This window comes from Acyrthosiphon pisum, chromosome A1 (assembly GCF_005508785.2).
Source record: "Acyrthosiphon pisum isolate AL4f chromosome A1, pea_aphid_22Mar2018_4r6ur, whole genome shotgun sequence".
NCBI lineage: Eukaryota > Metazoa > Arthropoda > Insecta > Hemiptera > Aphididae > Acyrthosiphon > Acyrthosiphon pisum.
Genome location: NC_042494.1, coordinates 8,959,919 through 8,981,107, shown reverse-complemented (window position 1 = coordinate 8,981,107; position 21,189 = coordinate 8,959,919). Strand labels below are relative to the sequence as shown.

At 32.8% G+C, this 21,189-nt stretch overlaps 1 protein-coding gene across 1 annotated transcript; it reads right to left on the bottom strand.

Annotated features, from left to right (window-relative positions):
- Nucleotides 1-6: 6 nt before the first annotated feature.
- On the bottom strand, nt 7-19,774 carry LOC100569466 (protein giant). The gene is made up of 6 exons (XM_003247852.4): nt 19,571-19,774; nt 18,072-18,778; nt 10,250-10,324; nt 7,706-8,167; nt 4,343-4,447; nt 7-1,555 (listed from the first exon to the last, which is right to left on the bottom strand). Exons 1-6 carry the CDS (start codon nt 19,726-19,728, stop codon nt 1,458-1,460), a joined length of 1,605 nt encoding a protein of 534 aa, XP_003247900.3. The 5' UTR covers nt 19,729-19,774; the 3' UTR covers nt 7-1,457.
- Between the last annotated feature and the right edge of the window lie 1,415 nt (nt 19,775-21,189).

Sequence of the window (21,189 nt, the reverse complement as noted above, 5' to 3'; positions counted from 1 at the left end):
GACGATATTTTTATTCATTTAAACACGAGATCTCATTTTCCATTAAGCACAAATAATATGTTATATATTATATTTAACTAAAAACTTGTTTATATTTAATAAATTATACATAATATTATGAAACGTATTCGTCGCGCCCCATTGTGTTAATATTATAATTTCCAAAACTAATGTTACACTTCATCGTAAGATATACTGAGGAAAAAGAGCTAACTCTATACTTTAAACTGTATATAATAAGCTAGAAACACGAAAAATCGATCAACTATTATAATATTATAAAGTTACAACCACTCAATGGTAAATATAAAGGTACACTTTAATAAATCGTAATTATTTCGAATATTATAGTTTTAGTAATATCATTATTATATTATAGTATGTACATGGTTCCGAATAACTTAATATATTACATAATATTATGTAGGTATAATATACAAAATCTCGAAAATTCGAATGACTCAGAAATTTCATTTATTTTTCAGCGAAATCCTATTTTACGATTCTATAAAATGTTTTTTTCTTTTTTAGGTCTTATTTCTGTCACAGACAAACCTTACAGCTGACCAAAATTGAGTCAACGAAAAAAAACTTTCACAATCGAATTTTTTATGTACAAAAAGTGTCCACAAGTCCACGAACCCTTCCGATTTCGGTTTACACATTCTAAATATATTTATACGCAATATATTTATACTTTTACATACACACACACACACAAAGTCGTCAATCCGACGAGACCGTATAATACAATTATTATCAATCTATAGGAAGAAACTTCTGATGAAACACAAATCGTACAAAAAACTTCAAAATAACTACACTATACGTGCTGTATATAATATATAATATATACACTACTATAATATATTATACACTGATACTTCACATTTTTTTTTTCAATTTCTTTATATTACATTGAATCATACAATTTGTAAATATCGAACTTTCTATTTATCTCAAACTCAAATACGTATACAAAACATGGCGGAAGAAAAGTATTTTTTCGAACGAAAGACTAACTAGAAACGAATTATATTACAATATGACAATATTATAGAAAAGAGGTCTGTGTGCAGATACCACAGTTGGCTACTACTTACTGGCCAACCTAATATTATAATATTATATGAAATCAGCCATGGATACAGCTGGATATATTTTAGTCAACGGGACATTTTCAAGTATAAAATCAGTCGAAAGCTAATTGCGAAGATAATAATACATTTTTCGTTTTCTAGTCGAATGCTGTAGTGCACCCACACAGCGTTATATGATCTGTATAGGCATGGTGTCTCTTTATTTCGACATCCAAATTGCATTAAAATAAAACGATACATATATTACACGTGTATTATTTATATAAGGATAATAATATTATATAAAAATCAGACGAATTTATAATTTTTGCATCGGAGCACTTCTCCGGTAGTCGATGCGAGAGAAACATCGCATACTCAGTTATTGGCCACCTGCTGCTGTTGCAACTTCAATTGACCGGTGTATAGATCGCCGTTCAGGTGCAAAACGAATGGATTCACGTTATTGTTCAATCCTGTGAAACGAAACGGAACGAGTCAGACATCGAATAATAATTTATAGTAATAAATAATAGGTAACATTTTATGCATAAAATAATCGGTGAGATACAATGATACAGTATAATAATAACGATTACGATTGTTTGTCGATTAAAATCGAACTTATAAATCATACGCGCGAAACATAACCCTTTATAAGACTTTAAGTATAATAATGTGCTCGATCGTGATGCGACTTATATGCGGTTCAGTAACCCGTATATTATAATAACGGTGTAATGATATTACGATATTATTATATCGTTATTACACTATTACTACACTATTATAATATTATTATAGCTAACAGTGTAGTATATACCTCACCCAGTTAAATTCCATATAGCAATAATCATTGTAATATGTGATATTCCGATATTCGTCTGCAAAACAACTATTAGAATCGATGTGATGAGGATGAAAAATAATATGCAAAATATCAAACTTTATAACATAGTCAATGGAAAAACACCAGATTAAAGTATAATATAAATTGGCCCGGGCCATACAATTTAAAAAAAAAATAAATATAGTTTTTAAGCTTTTAGTTTTTGAAATAAGAAATGCATGATATGGTTGAAAAAGAAGTGAGAAACTAAACAAGTATAGTGATACAAAATAGAAAGCCTGGGCATAAACGAGTTAAAAAGTTTAAGTTAAGTTAAAATTGAGTTAATTTTTAATTTTACTGATTTTTAATGATATAAACTTCATAAATAATGAGTTACTTTACATAAACAACTAATATGTCGATTGTCGAAATATTGTGGGAACAAGCGACCCGGAAACCACTGACTAGCTATATGCTGTTAGGATTTTAATTAAAAGTCTTTTTTCATTTTTACTGATTGTTTCGGTCTTGAACGGATGTGTACTGTGTACATTAAATTTTGCCTCTACGCCGCTCCGATTTGTTTTTGTTTGCGTATAAGACTGCAGATATTTATATATAATACATATATATTCCATAAGTATAAACGCATATATACAATAGCAGTAATAGTAGGTAGTAATTACAGAAATTAACAGTACCATACTATTAATTTTGTTTAAGTTGATGAAACTTCCTTCAAAGCTATAGCAGAAATTTCAATTGAGCAACGAGCATCAAAGTACGTACTATAATAATTATCTACGAAGCATTTTTATTGAAAAAGTCATTAATGCAGCGTTTTTAGATATTGAAGACTTGAAGTAGAATTAAGATTATATAAAATATTCTAAATATGTCAAGTTATCACATTTTTTAGTTGTAGAAATGAATATAAGTTATCGTATTAAAAACTATAAAAGTAAATTAATAAGGACACAAGAGATTCCAATAATAATGAACGATGACTGTTCGAAATGTTTGAATTTCTTATCCGTTATAACTTACATAATATGAGTAATGTATATTGTGATGTATTGGATTATTTGATGGTATAATAGAAAGAGATGTGGAGAGAAAAAAATCTTAAAAAAGAGCCTGCAGGTTTGCAACAATGATTTGGGTGCATTTAATAAAATGTCGGAGAATGCTTAATGTGTTGTAACATATTGTAAGCGTCTATTTACTTAATTTGTTTTTAAATAATTTCGTATGTATATCGAATACGATTATAGCTATCGTGCCTATCGATGTATTATTTAAATAATCATAAGCTGTGTACATACAATATGTATATCCTTCTCTATAGTAGTAGTGTATTAGGTAGTACCTATATAGTTTGTTAAACGTGATTTTAAATACGGCGGCAGCATTGTACTTAGAGTGTCGAGGATTTACTCTCGTTCTCGCTCGAGTCACCCCGGGATTAAACGCCACGACCTAATGAAATGCCGTGACTATAATATAATATGGAGTACATTATAAATAGTAACTATGTTATGTTGCAGTTGTCTTGAGTGAAGAGGGCCGGGCGATCTCGGAAATACGTTTTACAATCTAGGTCGATGGACTAATCTGCACAGAGTGCCTATCTATTATAGTATATATTATAGTACATTATATTTACGCGTATATACTGCAATATTAAATAATATTATATCCGCGGTTGAAAAGTTTTTTTATCAAAAATATCGAGGGAGACCTAATGCACATAACAAGACAGTAATAATGTCAAATGGATTTCGATTACTCACGAACCGATCACAATAACTCATTACGGTCATATATTATGTCACCGGTCAATAATAGTTAACAATAGGTAGGTATAGCCAGATGTAAAAAAAAAAATTATAAATTTAATAATTATAATATATTGTGTGGTTACGATGTGAAACGCGATCGCTGTAAAAAAAACTCGGAGCGGAAACCGAAAATAATAAAATATACGATTACAGTATACAGTGAACACCTGCTGGTTCGGATTCTATTTTGCAAATTATGTGGCTCGGCGTCTTCATTACAACGTCCGAATAATATGTTTAATTGCGCTGAATGTATCAAAATAGGTGACGAACCATCGTAATAACCGGTTATTGTACACACGCAGTGCGATAATCGTTCTCTTTAAAAATTGAAATAAATTATATATATTTACTTATATTGAAAACTAAAAATCATTTTTTGAACTACTTGCCCAATCACTATTGCATCTCGCATTCACGCATATTATAGCCATTACGGTGTATTAAGCTGACAAACACTAATTATTTCTACCTATAGTGAAAATTAGCCCAGTTATAACAATTTCACAGGTTACCGGGCCATAAAATTGACCAACAACAGAACCGCGCGTCTGGTTACATCTATTATATTGTAGAGGTATAATACTTGCCTCCGTTGACCAATGCGTTGTTTTTGGTGAGTTGGCCAATGTACACTCCGTTTTTCGTTCTGCGCGTCACGGAAATCGCCAAGCCATTATTGTTACTGGACGGACCTGCGTAATTAGAAGAACAAATCTAGTTAATAAAAACAACAACAACAACAACTGTATGTCTGAACAATATGCGTCTATGATATAATTGCAGAAAGTAGACTACAAGGCGATTCTTTTAAAGGTCAACAGACATTTTTTTCAAAAAGTATATTAATTTTTAACATACTTTTCACTATATTTTATCGCTACCGGTTTTTTTTTTATTCTGTGTGGATCAATGAGTATATTGATTTTATAATGAAGTTTGTGTTTTTTACACTTGTTTTTGAATGACAGCATACATTTTTAATTTCTTACTCCCAAGTACAATATTTGTTTAAGAACTCCAATGTATGAAAATCAAACTTTTAACAGGAAGTTATTACTTTGTAAATATTTAAAATTTTGATTAGTGTGGAATAGTGTACAGATGTCAGATACGCTTCGGGGTAGGTACACCGCCTTTTTAAACTTAAAATAATATTACGAGTAATTAACGATTCTTTTGATGTCTAATTTGTATACATCGAAATTTATTCACAGACATTGTTTGGTATAATTTTAAAAATTAAAACACTTAAAAAAATAATAACTAATGGTAAAAATATGATTTTTTCAACAATTTTTTCGTAATGACTAAATTATTATTTAAAAAACGTCAATATATTTCGATAAAATTAATGTTTCTCTCGTATATCGTGGGCTGTACATTATATTAGAATATCTACGTCATGCCTGCACTCCACGCGTACACGGATAACGTATTATAATATTATTACGTGATACGATAAACGTATAAAATTATATTATATATTTTCCGACTCATACTTCTATACAATGTGGGCACATGACTATAATATTATAATAATATGTGCGTGAAATTCTCGCGGCGAATATACCACGGTCCACACTCCACGGTAATGTAGATCAACCACCACAAACATGTCCGTCAAAGTTAAACTATTTACTGCGTATAAAACAATTTTTATCCCGCAAAAACAACATATTTTTTATTATGCACACACAACAATATCATAGTGTACAATGACGTTGTTACGCAGCAGTAGGTATATATTATTATGGACAAAAACTCGTGACAGTACTTTCTGAAAAAAAGAATCACGGAGCCTGACTTCTTTTCTTTTGACCGCGCAAAATAAACATATTTACAACTCTACCCGCTCTCGTATTCACGTCAACTTTTCTAAGTAGAAGTAACAAGATGCATATTATATGTATATACATACACATGGGGATGTAAATTTTGTTTTTTACATTTTCGGTGAAAACTAAGTATACCAGGGACAGAATGCTTCGCATTTCCATTTTCCACAAGATAAATACTCTCTCCCCTTGTCTCTTTGTGTCTCTCTATCAATCTCTGCTTATATATGTTTCGCATTAAATGTTGCATGAAAAGTATTGCTAACAATAAATGCAAAAAATGAGAGTGGGCGTTATTTCTCTTTGGTGGCGGACGCACGTCGATGCAAACAATCTGACGCGGATTTAATTATAAAGTGCAAAACATGGCTTAAAAAGTTTTTAAAAAAATCAATTTATATACAAACAATTTTTAATTAAAAAAGCATGTTTATTCTTATGATTAAAGTGTTCTATTTAACGATTGATTATAAAAAATAAAAATGCATTGCAAATGGATAATGTGGACCAGCTAAAATTATTTTATGGACATACTTTTCATGCAACATTTAATGCGAAACATATATAAGCAGAGATTGATAGACTATATAAAGCCGGAGTAGAACTAAACACATGGCGTTAAAAAGTTAATTATTAAGAAGAGCATAATATGCTAAATATTATTTATAATTGAGTGTCATTAATATTAGATTAAATTATTTGAGAACTCTTGTCTCGTGCATTCGTTTTAGCTTTAACACAAAATATTTCATGTATACAAATTAATTTTCTGACCTATGTGTACATTTTAAAAATTTCAAACTGAACTCATTTTCACTATTAGAACTCGGAGTTAAGAATAAATTATAAAAGGAAGAGATAACACCATAAGATTTATAAATGTAAGGATTTTGTTTCAAGTAAAGTATTACTATTTTTAAGAAAAATAAATAGTCTAAATAGCGTCGGGAATGTAAAGAGAAAAATTATTAGTGTATGAAATCGATATAAACGTATGAAAAATAATAATATTAGAAACCCGTTTACAATTATTTGTAAAGGTTAGGTAAGTTTGTACATGGCAGCCAATTTACTGACGAATAACGATTATATTATAATATTATGTTTGCCAACAACCAACGAAAAGCTACGCATACGTTCTCCAACCTCGGGGGACGTGGATATCCGAGAGTGCACACTACACGGACGTCAAACTGCGCAAAACAATCAATTTAGTTCAAACGCGGAAAGTTAGAGACACTGTGTACATCAAAATATTATGCTAGTCGTTCCAATTCGTGGTATAGGCTATATTACAATATAATATTTATATATAGGATATCATCGTTGTTTAAATCAATACGGATCGAATTGCCCGGGTTGGGACTAAATTACACGAGAAATGTACACACAGCCAGTAAACAAGTATAATATACACACTACAATAATATAGTGGGTCACTGTTTTCTCGTGACGCGCGAAATGGCAAAAGACGTCAGGCACCATGCAGTGTGTGTATATACAATATATTTCCAAGGTCGGTATAGAATTCGGGAACTTGGCATCAGCAATGCTAAAGTTAGGATATTTGGAAAATTTCGATACAGCAAACTAATTATGTTCAAATTATACTAGTCAATTTTATAGTGTTAGGTTAATAAATTATTATATTATATTATTACATAGGTAATAATAAAAGATTTTTTTTATTCTTTAACACACAACGCAACGCCCTGCAGCTCAACGCGCATCGAACTCTAAGTTTATAAGTCGGATAATGATTCAATACGGTCGAATTATGCTCATTTTAGTTTCTTAACTTTAAGTCTCCTCCTACCTATTTAAGTATTTCTCGCGTTGTAGTCAACTTGCAAACAAAAAAGGGTCACTCGCGTTTTATCTCTGTATTGGACATTGTGATCATTTCTTATATTTTATTGTTGTTACAACTTGCAAGTAAATATTTGTTAAGCTGTTAAGTATCGGATTATTCACATTTCTATATAGTGATTAAACATAGACCTGTCCGTTTGCCCTAAGCCCTAAGCCCGTTGATACGACATACGCGTATTATTGCAATAAAATAAGATAGGTATCAAAAAATATTATGTTTTCAACATCGCAACAGGTACTCACCAGCCGTAGCCGACGTGTTTATGTCCATCTCGACCACGTCCTCGTCTATCGGCGACGAGCTACGCCTCACGTCGGACCTGTACGCGGCGTCGTCGGCGGCCGACGGTTGGGGCGGCGACGGACTGCCGTTGCTCGTGGCCTTTGCCACGGCCTTTTCGTCATCGCTGGAACAGCCACTGACGGGCGGCGAAGACCGTTCCGTTTTGATGCGCTTCGCCGCGGATGACATGGACTCGCGTCCGCCATCATACTCGTCGGGACCGTCACCGTCTGCGTCCTCGTCCTCGCTGTTGTTGTTGTTCGATGTCCTCTTTTTGCCCAAGTTCAACGCTTCGCTCTGCTCTGGCACAACGACCACCGACATCGGCTGTCCCTTGTACGTGGGCGTAAGGTTAAGCGCAGCCGCCGCCGTATAAGCAGCCGCCGCCGCCGCTGCAGCGGCCGATGGACTGGACGGCAGGCCTGCGAAAACCACAATTGTTAGTCAACAACGTTGTTTATTATTGTGGTATAGGATGCCTTCATGGTATAAATTGCAATTTATTTGTTTCGATTATTTTCTTTGGTTTTAATATTATTAGTTTTGCATTTTTGTACTAATATAATCAAGAAATATCATGTCAGTTATAATGATGTACAATGCACATTTTAATAAACAAATATTGAAAACGAATTTAAATTGTATTTATTTTGGCATGGTGTCCATTGAATATTGTTGTACGAACACGGTATTCACCGATTTGTTATTCGTAGGTACTGTCGTGTACACCATATAATACTATGATGTTCCGAGTGCATTGACAGATCGTTAAACAAATTTTTCTGAGCAAATATAAAAAAAAATATTTACTATGCCCTACCATATCGTCGTGTATTGAATATTGATTATAAGCTATGCTACTATAATTACTATAGACGGTTATGTACGAGGTCTGTGAAGTTATGTGAAAGACGGAATAGTTGTGTATGTTATACATTGTATAAGGGTATGCAGGGTGGATACGTAAAGTTTCAAAATTCAAGCCGAAATAAATTTACCATAATATATTATAGTGAATAAATACCAATGACAGTTCAGTGTGCAAAATTCATTTTACAAGGCATATTGTAGTATATACATCGGTATATAATACGTCTGTACATATATGTTCTTAAACTCGGGTTCGACGTGTACTAAATCAAATAAGTTTGGTTTGATACATTTTGAGCTCGACCCGTCTCGAATAGAAGACACTGTCGTTTCGTACTACGTATAGTACTTAGATATTCCCAAGTCACGACCACATTAGTCTATATTAGATTTTTATCCACCAGTGGTCGCTATCCGTTGTATATTCGAATGAACCGTCAGGACGCTGTGACAATCAAAATAGAACGTTTAACACGTCACACTAAACACTATATCACAGTAATGTATTGTTAAGTGATTGCCTACCATCACTGCATTTTAAGATGAAAAGTGTGCATGTAAATCTGATTTGTTTTTGGGATTTAGACTTTGGCACACATGTTAAAAACATGAACAAATTATTTCATGCATTCTTGTACTTGCTATCGATAGTTTTGGATTTGGAGCGGAGAATTTATAATAATAAACTAAACAGACCAGTCGTATAATATGACGTATAGGTATATAATGAAAAAATATCAATATTGTTCCAAATGAATTAAGATTATTAACATAATATAGAGACATTATTATTTATTTCATTAATGATCATCATTTGTCTTTGGAAACGGCCGATATGAACCGCAGGCAATATCAATTAAGTAATGGCAATCATGTCGATGGCGCAATATTCACGGCCAGATTTTTTAATTTGAGTTCGACAAAAAAAATTGTATGCGACGATGAACAAACGAGCATTACAAAAATATAAATTATAATTTTTTTTATTCTGACGTTACATTATTATACTCTTATTCGAATGTAAAATCTCAATTATGTGTGTGACCCAGAATGACCCACTCTTCTACATTATATTAATGTAATAAAATATGACAGAATTTTTGGTATACAATACGAAGTAGATTATTTTGTATGATAAAATATGGAAACGTTAACATTTTTCCATGGCCTAAATCAATTTAAATACATGAATACTGTTGATAATGATATGTAAACATTGTAGGTTAATGGTTATTCTATAAGAAATATAAAATATAATATTTTATTGAACGTTTTAAGCCAGGACATAATAATTTTCATATGCGATTTCTTCATCAGAAATAGCCGATAGTGGAGAGGCCTCAGGCCAGGTCATGCAAACACATTGTATTGTAAATGCGTTTGAATACAATTTTAATGGTTATAGGTACCACGTTTGTATTATAATATCTACAGAGAAAAAACATAGGTATCGGTTGCCTAAACATTTTGCTATGACGACTTATTTGTGGTACAGTACACTCCCTCTGTCGACCGTCAAACGTGCCGACCAAGTTGTGAGACGTTCCACTTCGTCAACAGATGGCAGGCTATGTACCAATAGCTAGTCGTCGTGAAATCGAAAAAAAAATTGCTTGTGATATTAATTCACTCACTCGAAATAGGTAGTCTCGGCATTGCGGTTTGATTCGCTCTGACAATATCCATCCACATTAGCATGCTGAGGAGCTCTGAAAAACGAAAAATGACAAGAAATTAGACAACAATAATTTAAAAAAAAATTACTACACAATCGGTCGAGCGTACACATTTGATTATTAATAAGAGCGCGGTTGCTAATATTTAAAAAAATTATTCAGTATAATCCTATTGTAATACGCATAATTAATAATAATATATATTATATTGTTATAATATCATTATGGTGTTGACTTGGGAAGAAATGTGTAATTATCACGTCTTAAAAGCCATCGAGATTTTATTCAATTATTGCATTGTTCGTGAGTATAATATTATTTTTTGTTACACATCACAATAGATTATTCAATCGCGATTTTCGAGCACAAACTTTTATACGATATAATATTATTTAAAAAGAATGGCCTACGTCGGTCTATCATTTTAGTGGATTTAGAATGCATCGTCCCTGTACAGTAAATTAAATAAATAATAAGCCATAATCTGGTTGTACCTATATACGATAATGGCGGTGAAACGGTCAGACTGCAAAGGGCCTGCGAGCGACTTTTCGCATTCATCCAGAGTAAAACACGTTTTTCGTGTAAAACCATATTATTTGACGTCTCAAATAATATTCAGCGCCCAAGATATATCAAAATAACCACATGTGTCGGTGTATTGTATATAATAATATTATATTATAATGTGTTCCCGAAAACGATATTAATCTTGATAGGTACACATGTGTTTTACTGCCCCACACGACATCGTATATCGTATAATATATACTTATATAAATGGTATTAACTATATTGATATATGATTGATGACGGTATAACAGTCTATTTAACTATAACTATTTTATGCACATGGGTACGTTTCGGTATTGTCATTATACTGTGATACATCGTCGGTGCTACAAATAATTCTAACTCGCGAAAAAAAGTGCTAGCTATTATATTATGGATAAAATCGAGTAACACTCGTGTACAGTGTACACTGTACAAGTCTATGAAGAGAAATATTATTGTATCATAGCACAAACTATACTTGTGTACTCGAATGACCATTTAATAATTTAAGTTCGATTCGATGGTCCTGTGACGAAAGCTGGAAAAAATTTCGAATGGGAGGAAGATATTGAATAAATGTCATGATATCTTTTTAACGCTCTTAATGAATGATGTTTTATTTTATTAGCTTGTTGTGGAGGGGGTGTCCTCATATTTTGGCGGTGAGAGGTTGGTTGAACCCCTCGGCACCCATCCCTGTGTAGGTCTGCGAGTACATATGTATAATCTTCGAATGCATCATCGTTTGAATATTATAAACATTATTATTATTAAACTTTTATACATATTTTATCATGTAGTAGGTGCATTATAATTTATAATAATGTGTCACACGCTGTCGTCGGATGAATAACTACACTGTGGCAGTTGTGTTATCGGAGGGCATCGCAATCAATGATCGGTGGATGTTAACACAATAACGCGTCGCATCATCTCAGAAGCGTATTATAATAATAGGGATATATTATTATAATATATAGAATTGAATATGTTATATTATACACATGACACACAATAGATTATGACGAATAACCATAATAATCATAGACACGTTTTATCGTTCAGGAATAATATTTTGCCGTATTTGAATTTCACGTTTTTTATTATAATTATAATTTTTTTCATTTTACTACGTAACGTAAAATGATGTACCTATAATAACACAAGTAGGTACCGACATAGTTGGATATTGTAGTTTTATTTTTCAGCATTATCATATTTAATTAGCAAAAACACATTTTTTTTATTCGTCAAATCGTAATTACATTATCCATATACCTACGATAGGTACCTACGTGTAATTAATTATAGCTCGTACGTGTGAAACTTGCGTATACACATCGATTAAACGCGAATTGACGTCAATCACACAACCGTAATACGCGGGGACACCGAACGACAAATATTTATAATACCCAATACCAGTAATAATACTGTTATAATTATTATTAATATTATTAGGTAGTACCTGGTTAAGTAATAAGCACTTTGATAATGTACTTACTGCACACTTTTTATTATTACCACAACGAAAATACCGAATTGTTTGCATAAAATACATAAAATGATATTACAGTGCACAGCTAGTTTTCGATTATAACCACGGCGGTGCATCAATATAATATAATAATAATAATATGATATTGTAAAACGCTAAATCCACAGCCGTAAAACGTTTATCAGGCTCGACCGATTAAACGACTATTTTAGGTATGGCGCAGTATGCACATACCTATACCCGTTACTGCCGTTCCTATAGGACGTATATAATCACTAAATAACCGATGAATAAATTAGTACGCTATTAATAATAATGCACGTTTTTTTATCGGCAAAACTAATCGAACGTGTACTGTAGCGATTGATGCACTCTGCAAAATTTTGTCGCACAACGATCTATAAGTCCTATAATAGACGTCGTCGATCAAGAATGCCGATAACAAACGGACATGACTGATGGATAAGAGCGTACCTACACGTAATTTAGATTATATTTAGCTGCATATCACTTATATAGGTAGGTAGGTTATTATTATAGGTATATGTAGGTACGTATATTCTAACGCAGTACAGAATTACATAAGTGCCACACATTCACACGTACTCTAAGGAAATACAGACTTAAGGATCAAAAAAAAAAGGAGACTACTCGAAAAATAAATCTATATCTAGATTAATGTCATATAGTCACCACTGTTTTTGTTTTTTGATAATATAATATATTAATATATAAAGATATATCCATTTATATACATAGATATGTCCATTATGAGAGGCGGTTAGGTCCTATCCTAACCTAACCAAACCTACTCTAACCTATAGGCAGCTAAGACAGTACCTCTATCACAATTCGCTGCTAAAAGTCTGATGGTTGTGATATTTAAAAGTCGGTCGTAACGCGCCACTCACAAATCATCGGGATCAGTATAATATCTGATACTTCATAATTATTATTGGGAGTTTAACAAATAAACATAATTTTATATTGAAACAAACATCGAATGTTATATATTATTATAGGTACCTTAATCGACTGGTTGGCACACAACACTTCTGGCTCGTGTCATTCTATTTTGTGCTATTTGAGTAGAATATATATTATTTACATTTTTATTTTCGTATGATATAAAGCAACGTACAAGTGAGTATAGTGTCATGATAGTTTTGATAGGTTGAATGGGGTTAGTTGAATACATTTTTTATTAGCTCGACGAGGTGCAAATAAAAATTAATTAACCCGCCGCTAGACAGTTGTACCCAATAATGTCGTGTAAGTCGCGCACGTTTCCCAAAGAACCAACTCATACGAAAACCTGTAAAAACCGCGCGCGATGCACCTATATATCGTGTATGGGTCTGATTATTTGCATCCCGTTGAAAAAAAAAAAAAAAAAGTGAAACGATGACCGTTGACCTCATCACACGTCCCGAAAACGACGGCGTTCACGATCTACCGGGGACACGACGTGAATAGATATAAATACGACACAGTCGTCGTGCAGACAATAATAATAATAATAACGTACACTCGGATGAGACTTAAGACCGGCGGGAGCGTTGTTAACGGGTGACAACGGGAAATGTGTTCCGTCCGCATGATGCACCACGTGTAATAATTAACCGGCCAGAAGCTCAGCTCGGAGCCTAATTCTTGATACGATTCCAACGGATTTACCTTTAACGCGTTTTTGATCGACGCCGCAGCCGTAACTAATGAAGACGTCTGATGAATGAGCAGAAACTACGGCGTGGAACGCATCGCCCGATATTCTTTTTTCGTTTCTTCATAATATATTATTATCATATACCTATACGTTTATATCATTATACGTACATTTATGTTTTTCCGTTTGTCTGCTCCAACGCGGTTCCTGCTTTTCGTCACCGACACAAATCTTTTCGTTTAGGTACGTATACTATACGTTCTTGGTAATGTTTCAAAAACGGCTTGTGTATAACTTATACATACCACAATAATGTGATATATTATGAGATCGCATACAGCCGACTTCCTAAACCCGCATCGCATAACACCGAACCCATCGAATTTAAGATATTTTGTCTCATCATATTATAGCGTATTATTATGAAAAATTTTGCATTATATTGATTTTAATCGTGCGGTCGTTACAGCAATGTGCCTTTTCTGCTATTGTGCTGTGTATTTATAATATATATTATATTGTAAAATGACTTACAATTTAATATGTCTTAATATTTCCCAATACGATACCTAGTGTTATCGACTATGTCAAAAATATTGTATAATCGGATAGAAATCGTATAGAAAGGTCGACAATAATAAGAACATATTAAAACTAAATCATCGTAAAGCAATGTGGGTACACTCACTTTGACTCATCGCTATAATCGAACAGTTTCTGACTTGAAAGATGTCCAAGTGCCATATTAAAGATATCATCTATAATTCGTTGGCATGGTTGCAAAAAAACTTGTTTTTATATTATTTTAAAAACTTAATTTAATGGTATACCTACTGGTTTTTATATAGGTATATCATTTTTATTTTTATCAAATTACCTAGTTAATTATTTGAGTATTACAACAAATTTATTACACCCAATAAAAAAAAAAAAAAACAATAATAATATTTTTTATCGACATGATGTAAGTAAATAATGGTTAGATAATTAAAATTGTTTTTTTCTTATTCTTAAGCATGATGATCTGATAACAAAATATTCTAATATTCTTTTTATGTATCTAATACTTATGTAAGTGATAAGTGATTGGCCATTTTGTAGCAATTTTTTCTCTAATTACAAAATAAATGTTTTAATGTTGTTAATAATATCATTGTCTTAATAAACATAAGAACCATTAACTGCTATCTATGTTTCTTATAATAATATTAATATAAATTAATCATGATATTATAATTTTATTTTTGAGGAAAAGGTACCCACACATCATATATTATATTTTTATAGCGCTTTTAGTCATAATATTGAACCTAACGATGAATATTACATTTTATCAAATATAATATAGTAGGTAATAATATAAATACTTATATTTTATAAAATAGGCTCTTAATATAAGTACGAACACCTAGTACCTACACGATTTTCCAAAACCACAGTCTTAAAGCTTATAAATTATAACCACGTACCTAACACAATCTATTATTTATATTATTATTACTACCGACAGTGTCAACAATGGGTACACAGAGTACAACAAAATCCGTTTTTAGATACTATATTATTAAAGGTATAACGTTAATACGTCACTATCATTTCCCTACAGTTTGCCACTGCAACGGAGCTGCACATCTCTTCGGAAGACCTGTCGGCTGTCAAACAGCGGCAGCGACAACGGCCAGCAAAATTTAATAATATATTATGATTTCCCGCAGCCACGCCGCACTGTGACAGAGCATTTTCACTAAATCGTTTCCACGGAATCGGTACATAGGTTTATTTTGTTTTTCGTATTTTTACGATTCGTATACCTTAACACACGTCTGTCTGTCGCGGGACCGCGTGTGTAGATTATAACAACATAGACGAAAAAAAAATAAATAACAAACGTCACAGTGTGGTTTAAGTTGAAAAAATATGATCAACGTGTTCTTTTTGCTGCGCGTCTTTAGATATCCCCAAACCTCTGTCAAGTCTTTCAAATCAAGTCAGCTTAAAGTAAAGATGCTCTATTTATTGTTGTATTGCAATTTATAAAAAAATAAACCAATAATAATTATTCAAATATTATAACTTTTTGAAATGTTGTTTCAATGTTATGGTATTTTTGATAACTGATAAGTGGTGTAATGATATAACTATGGCGCAATACGTTCTAAGATCCAGACAACGAACGAGAAACTATAATAATTGGGAATTATTATCCATCTGTGAAAAAAGTAATTTTATTAAGATCTAAACAATCTCAATAAATAAATTTGTATTTAAACCTTGATGATTATGGCCTATGGTAAGAATTGGGGAGACATTGCCCCAGAATCTATTTTTTTTGTTATCAACATTATTTGAGACTTAAGTCCTCTCTAAAAAAAATTGGAAATTTGCGCGTAATTTGATATTGACGTTACCAGTGTGCTGTCAGGTTAGTTTAGTAAATATTTTTATCATATTATTGTCCATCAGCCAAGACGGTTCCATCCAGTAGTGTCGGCGGTCGCGGATTTCATGATGTCTATATACTTATTAAGTGGTGCAGATACGAAACGCTTCGCTCGGATTTCTCTCATAAACTACTATTATATTAGGGCATAGGTTTTATAAGATTTATATTATAAAATACACTGCATAGTATTTTAATAGTACCACGTACATAGAAATTTAATTTTTGAAAAATAAATTGATACAAGGGTTCTATATTTGGGGACGAAAATCTCGAGCCGAGCCCGGTCGTAAATAAAAATTAATGGGGTCAGGGCTGAAATATTGTCGATCCGTGCAGACCTGTGTCATGGACTGATATATTGAATCACGAATATTTTAATCGTCGTGCTGCAGCTACAGACAATATTTACGTTTTAAATTACGAATTGTATAAAATAACAATTGTAATATTATTATCAAGTGTACCTAGGTATAATTTAACGTAACGAGAAGACCATAACATGTGTGGCATAATGTTACTATGTTAAATGTTTATAGTGGTAAATAGAAAATTAGGTGTATATATATATATATATATAACAATTATCAACTATAGGTCAAACATTGTGTATATATATTTACTTATCTATATACATTAAACAGTATAATAATCTTTCAGAAACTTCGGATTATGTGCGGAATATAATATTTCCCGCATATACATGTTAACATGCACCTATCGATTGCCAATTACGTCACGTCAGCGTACATTCTTCAAATCGGTATGTCACAACCACAATTCAAGATATCTTTAATCGTGGTCACAACACAAATCTGTGTGATGTAAATTAGTTTATGGCATTCACATCGAAATTCGATTATAATATTACTATACATTCGTTAATTATTAATACGGTGCATTTATAAGAAAAATATTTGTACACAGAAACCACTCAATAACGACTAAACAATTTATAATAATAATATGTATAACTCAAAGAGATAACAATTATATAGGTACCTAAAATGTACCTATAAAGTGAAATCTAACTGTCTAAACAAAAAAAAAACATATTTTTTTCTTTTATTAGTCATCACCAACTGTGTACCTATTGACAAAACACGCGGCAAGTAATAATTATTTGTTACCGACAAAAGCTTTTTGATGTTTGAGGATATTATGTACTACACAAAATTATCTAAAGATAAAGAGCCGTGAGAAATCTATAGTATTGAAATCCACTTATTTTATTGCATTTAATCACTATCATAAAAATATTATAATGGAAGTTTTTTTTTATTATTTCAAATTGAATTTATAATGTTTGTGTATTATAATATATTAATTCTTGTACCTATACCTACTGTTATATTTTATCGAATAATTGAGCAAAAATTGATTTTTAAAATTTTAAAATAGAATTAAATGTGCATCAAACTTTGCATATTATAAATATAAATTAATTTATTATTATTATTATTAGAAAGAAAAAATATAAACGCGACGAACCGATATTATTAGTATGAACAATTATTTCATTAATAAGAAGCATGCTTAGGTTCTGTCGTTGAATTTGGGTACTCGTCGACGTATTAAAATTGAATAGGTAATAAACAATATAATATTATACGTTACTAACCTCTCTGTTTGTTTGTCTGCTCGTTGGTGGACTGGACGGTGTTGGACTGATGTTGCTGTTGATGGAGTTGTTGGTACGACGACGGCTGGTGGCCGTTGAACAGCGACGACGGTGGCATGGGTGGCGGCGGTGGAAGTCCGATGGTGGCCGGCGATCGGGGCGTCTGGTGCAACGCGACCGCGGACGTCTTGCATTCCGGTTGCAGTTGCAATTGTTGTTGCTGATGCTGCGGTGGACTGCACGATTGCATCCGTAGCCTGGGGTGGTCGACACCAACGCCGGCCGCGGCGGCGGCGGCTGCAGCGGCGGCCGCGTGATGGTGGTTGTCGATGATGGCGGCGGCAAGGTGACGAAACCGATCTTCGGCGGCCAGCACGTTGGCGTAATGGTGATGGTGATGGGACGACGGCGGCTGTTGCTGTTGCTGATGCTGCTGCTGCTGTTGCTGTTGCTGTTGTTGTTGTGACGACGGCTGCGGCGGGGCGCCACCGCCCATCATAGAGTGCGGGTGGCCACCGTGCACTTGTTGGTGATGGCTGTGATGATTGTGGTGTGGGTGTCCGGGTGGTGGCGGTGGCATGTCCGAATACATGAGCGACTTGTTTCGCCGGCCCTCGCGCCGGTTGCCCGCTATCGCCATGTTCAGTTCGTCCAACGTACTGAACTGGTTCATCCGCGACTCGTAGGCGTACAAGTATTTGACGTATCTGTACATTTTTTTTTATATTAATTCTATATCAGTACATAGCCACATATGGACCACTAAACCATACGTGTATCGTACATGGGCAAAGATGGCTGCAGGTAAAGTCGAAAACATTATTATTTGACTTAAAAATGCCCATCATCGGTGATGTCGGAGAATATTTTAACGGAATTCTAAAAGGAATTTTCCTGAACTTGAACATTTTATTTATGTTTATATTTTCAAAATCAAAAATGAATCTGCTTGATAGGTTTTTGTTGTAAGTAGGTGTGATAGGAGTGATGTAAGTAGTGAGAGACTGAGAAGTTCGGACAATTTTTAATAGGAAAGTACCTATAATTGTTTGCTTAAATTGGGCTTTGATATCGATACATACATTTATACAGTATCTTCAGATAAAAATTCAAGAATATCTCAATAATCTTTAAGTAGATATAAAATGCAATACATATATATATATATACATATATCACATTATTATAATACGATAAATACGATTGTATATTATAGACTCTATTATTATTAGATATGCACATTATATTCATTAACACTTATAATAATATTACGGTCATTAAAGATATAATTGGAATACTTAAATTAAAAATGTTTAGAAAGTAGCGATAGTTTAATACAATATTATTTTACATAATATTCGTTTAGCATTTATATATTTCACTTACTTGTACGTATATATTTATTGTTTTGAACGTTTTCAATTTTATTTATTTCGTTTGCGATTAGACGAGGTAAATGTTAAATACTTAACTTATATTATATAATATTATGTACTCACTGTGTGCGTAATGTGAATGCGGCACTCGTTATAGAAGGAGGTAGGCCCAGGCCTCGGATGATCTCTTGCCACAACTTCTTGGTGATGACCGCGACAATGCCACCCCTCTGGACGACTAACTTATACAGTGTGTACAAATCCAACACGCGTTTGGCCATGATGGGTAGACGACTAATTGGAGTTCCTATACAAAATATATATTAAAATATAATATAGTAAACCGTAATATAATTATAATTTATAGGTAAGTGATACAAATAAAAACCATAACTTATAACGTTGGCAATGTTTTTAACGCAATCTATATAGATAATAATCAATTATTCGTTATTGTATTTCTACATGACAATAATACGTAAAAGTAATTCGTAATACATTATTTGCGTGTAAAATATAACACAGATTGTATTATATACATATACACGGATCTATACAATAATACTGTTTGGTTGTAATTTTGTGAGCTGTATATACAGGACGTACATCGTACTTTAGGTAGGTATAGCAAACGGTTTATTATTGAAATCGGCACAACCAATTGCAACCTGTTTTAGGATAGAGCTAATTCAATTTTTTGAACCATCATTATAAGTTGTTCTATAAGTATGATCGAATTGAGGTTATTCAATAATACGAACTTTACGTATCATCGTAAACGGCGTGGGATGAAAAAAAAGATGTTGAAAAGTGTAGCGATGGTGCCACGTCGAGTCGTGTAATCGTATAAATCCAACCTATCGATCGTTGTCGAAACGAATAAATGAATATATTACAAAGCATTTCCGTGTAAATATAATGTCTTTATCTAAAAAAAACTTACTTAAATACAACGAGTTTCACTCGTATATACCTATATAGTTGCAGTTCCCATTTGTTCAAAGAAAAAATAATAACAATCTGATTGAAAAACGTAACATCAAACCCGTCATAGTATTATTATACATAGGTTCGAGCGCGTATTATATACATTTAATTTAATACGAGTATATAATGTAAAGTCTATACAATATGGCGTCGAATGTGCAACAGCCCAATAATAATGTATAACGAAGTAGAGAATACGTCCTATACTGCTACGGCGCACATATAGGTACACATATAATATTATAATAATATAATGATACATTTTATTACGTATATAATGTTCGATGCATAATGCCCGTGTTCCTCCGAGTTAATACGAAAAAAAAAAATACAGAAATCGTGCGGAGGATCTGAAATGGCGAAGTGGAGCCCCTCGGGCCGTTTCCAGCCGGCCGCGTGGTTCTTTTTACGACTTATAATTACGGGCTATATTTATTATTATGTATAAGTTACCTACGCGATGCGCGTACGGTAGGAATAATGTAATAAAAAATTAGACTCGTTCCATTATAATTTATATTATTCGTTTGCTCGTGATTCCGCCCTCTATAACCACCACCGCGCCTAACAGTGTGCGTATGTTCATATATATTATACGGTTTGCATTTATGCTATACTTCATATTATTACACTGTAATATGTTAGGTATATAGTTAGTGTATAGGTACACGAATGCACGCAAAATCGCTCGAATCGTGAAAAATCCCGGTAGACCACCGTAAAACAAAAAAATAATATACGAAACGAACGTCTAA